We start from the raw sequence: 1,086 nt of genomic DNA, 5'->3' as shown, positions 1-1,086 counted from the left end.
GCCCTGTCGTGCACTGGCACGAAATAATCTTCCATGGTTGCTGGCTCGGCAGTCACCCCGGCTGTGCTGGCCAGGGCTACCTGGTGCTTGCCGGCGAATTCGTGCAGCCTAAAGGGCACAATGAGCCGGACACGGTCCTCACCGCCGATAGCCGCAGCGTTAACTGCGCATTCTGCGATCGGCGGGCAATCGTAGCCCAGCTTCCGCATCTTCCGCAGTAGCTTGGCCACCGCTGCCATGTACAAACTGTCGTCTGGTAAATAAATAAACTCCAGTAAAACCACTGTCGGTTTGGCTGGTCCTGACAACAGCAAATCTGGCCATTGTAGAAACAAGGCCCCCCTGGGGACCTTGTCCCGGAGCTGCCTCCCGGTCCTGCTCCAATCGCCGCATGGTGGCGACACCGTCAAGATATCAATAATCCGCATGACCTCCCAAAGGGCCACCTGCGGAACACTCTTGATGTCGTCCCAGTCAAATCGCTGGGCGCCCTTCTCACGGTTTTTCCTCCAAAAGTACTGCACGTCCGTATCGCTATCACATCGTGCTTTTTGCTCAACCTTCCCGAGGGCTTCGCCTGCGCGAACGAAACCGTCGATCGCGCCTGAAAAGAAGGACGCGACCTTGGCCGTCGGGTAGTCGCCGACGGCACTGTCCAGCGCCTGTGCCAGCGCCCACATCCGTCCTTCGAAGTAAACGTCCTCCGCGTCCCCTGAATCCAGATGAGCCTGGCCCTCCTCTTCCCTCTCCTTCTCTTCCTCCATCTCCACCTCCTCCATCTTCTCCTCCTCCCTTGCCTCCTCCTCTTCCGCCTCCGGCCCGTCGCCATCCTCCTCTGCACCCACCGCCTCGCTCCGCCTTCGCTTCCTTGGCTTCAGCGGCCGTCACTTACCGGCTGCTGCATCCTTGAGCTTCTGAGGCGTAATACCTTTCCTTGCCCAGAACCTGAAGTCATGGGAAAAGATGCAATTCTGGTTCCCACAACCCTGCGCCTCCGAGTCATCTACCCTGGCGTACATTGCCCTGTAACAGCACTTCAGGCGCTTGCCTGACTCTAGCTCCTGCTCAATCTGGGAGCCATCAGGC

At 58.9% G+C, this 1,086-nt stretch overlaps 1 protein-coding gene across 1 annotated transcript in view; it reads right to left on the bottom strand.

Moving 5' to 3' along the window:
• The window catches only part of AURANDRAFT_67287 (hypothetical protein), a gene marked incomplete at both ends in the record, with an annotated part of 11,982 nt that overhangs the window by 8,225 nt on the left and 2,671 nt on the right, over window positions 1–1,086 (bottom strand). The window contains 3 exons of the mRNA XM_009042725.1: window positions 244–446; window positions 525–858; window positions 893–945. Coding sequence (XP_009040973.1) covers window positions 244–446; window positions 525–858; window positions 893–945 — 590 coding nt within the window. The remainder of the gene's footprint in view (window positions 1–243; window positions 447–524; window positions 859–892; window positions 946–1,086) is intronic.

The sequence above is a fragment of the Aureococcus anophagefferens genome (assembly GCF_000186865.1).
Source record: "Aureococcus anophagefferens unplaced genomic scaffold AURANscaffold_37, whole genome shotgun sequence".
In the NCBI taxonomy this organism is placed as follows: Eukaryota; class Pelagophyceae; order Pelagomonadales; family Pelagomonadaceae; genus Aureococcus; species Aureococcus anophagefferens.
Note: the sequence above shows the minus strand (reverse complement) of the source record. Positions and strands in the feature narration are given on the sequence as shown.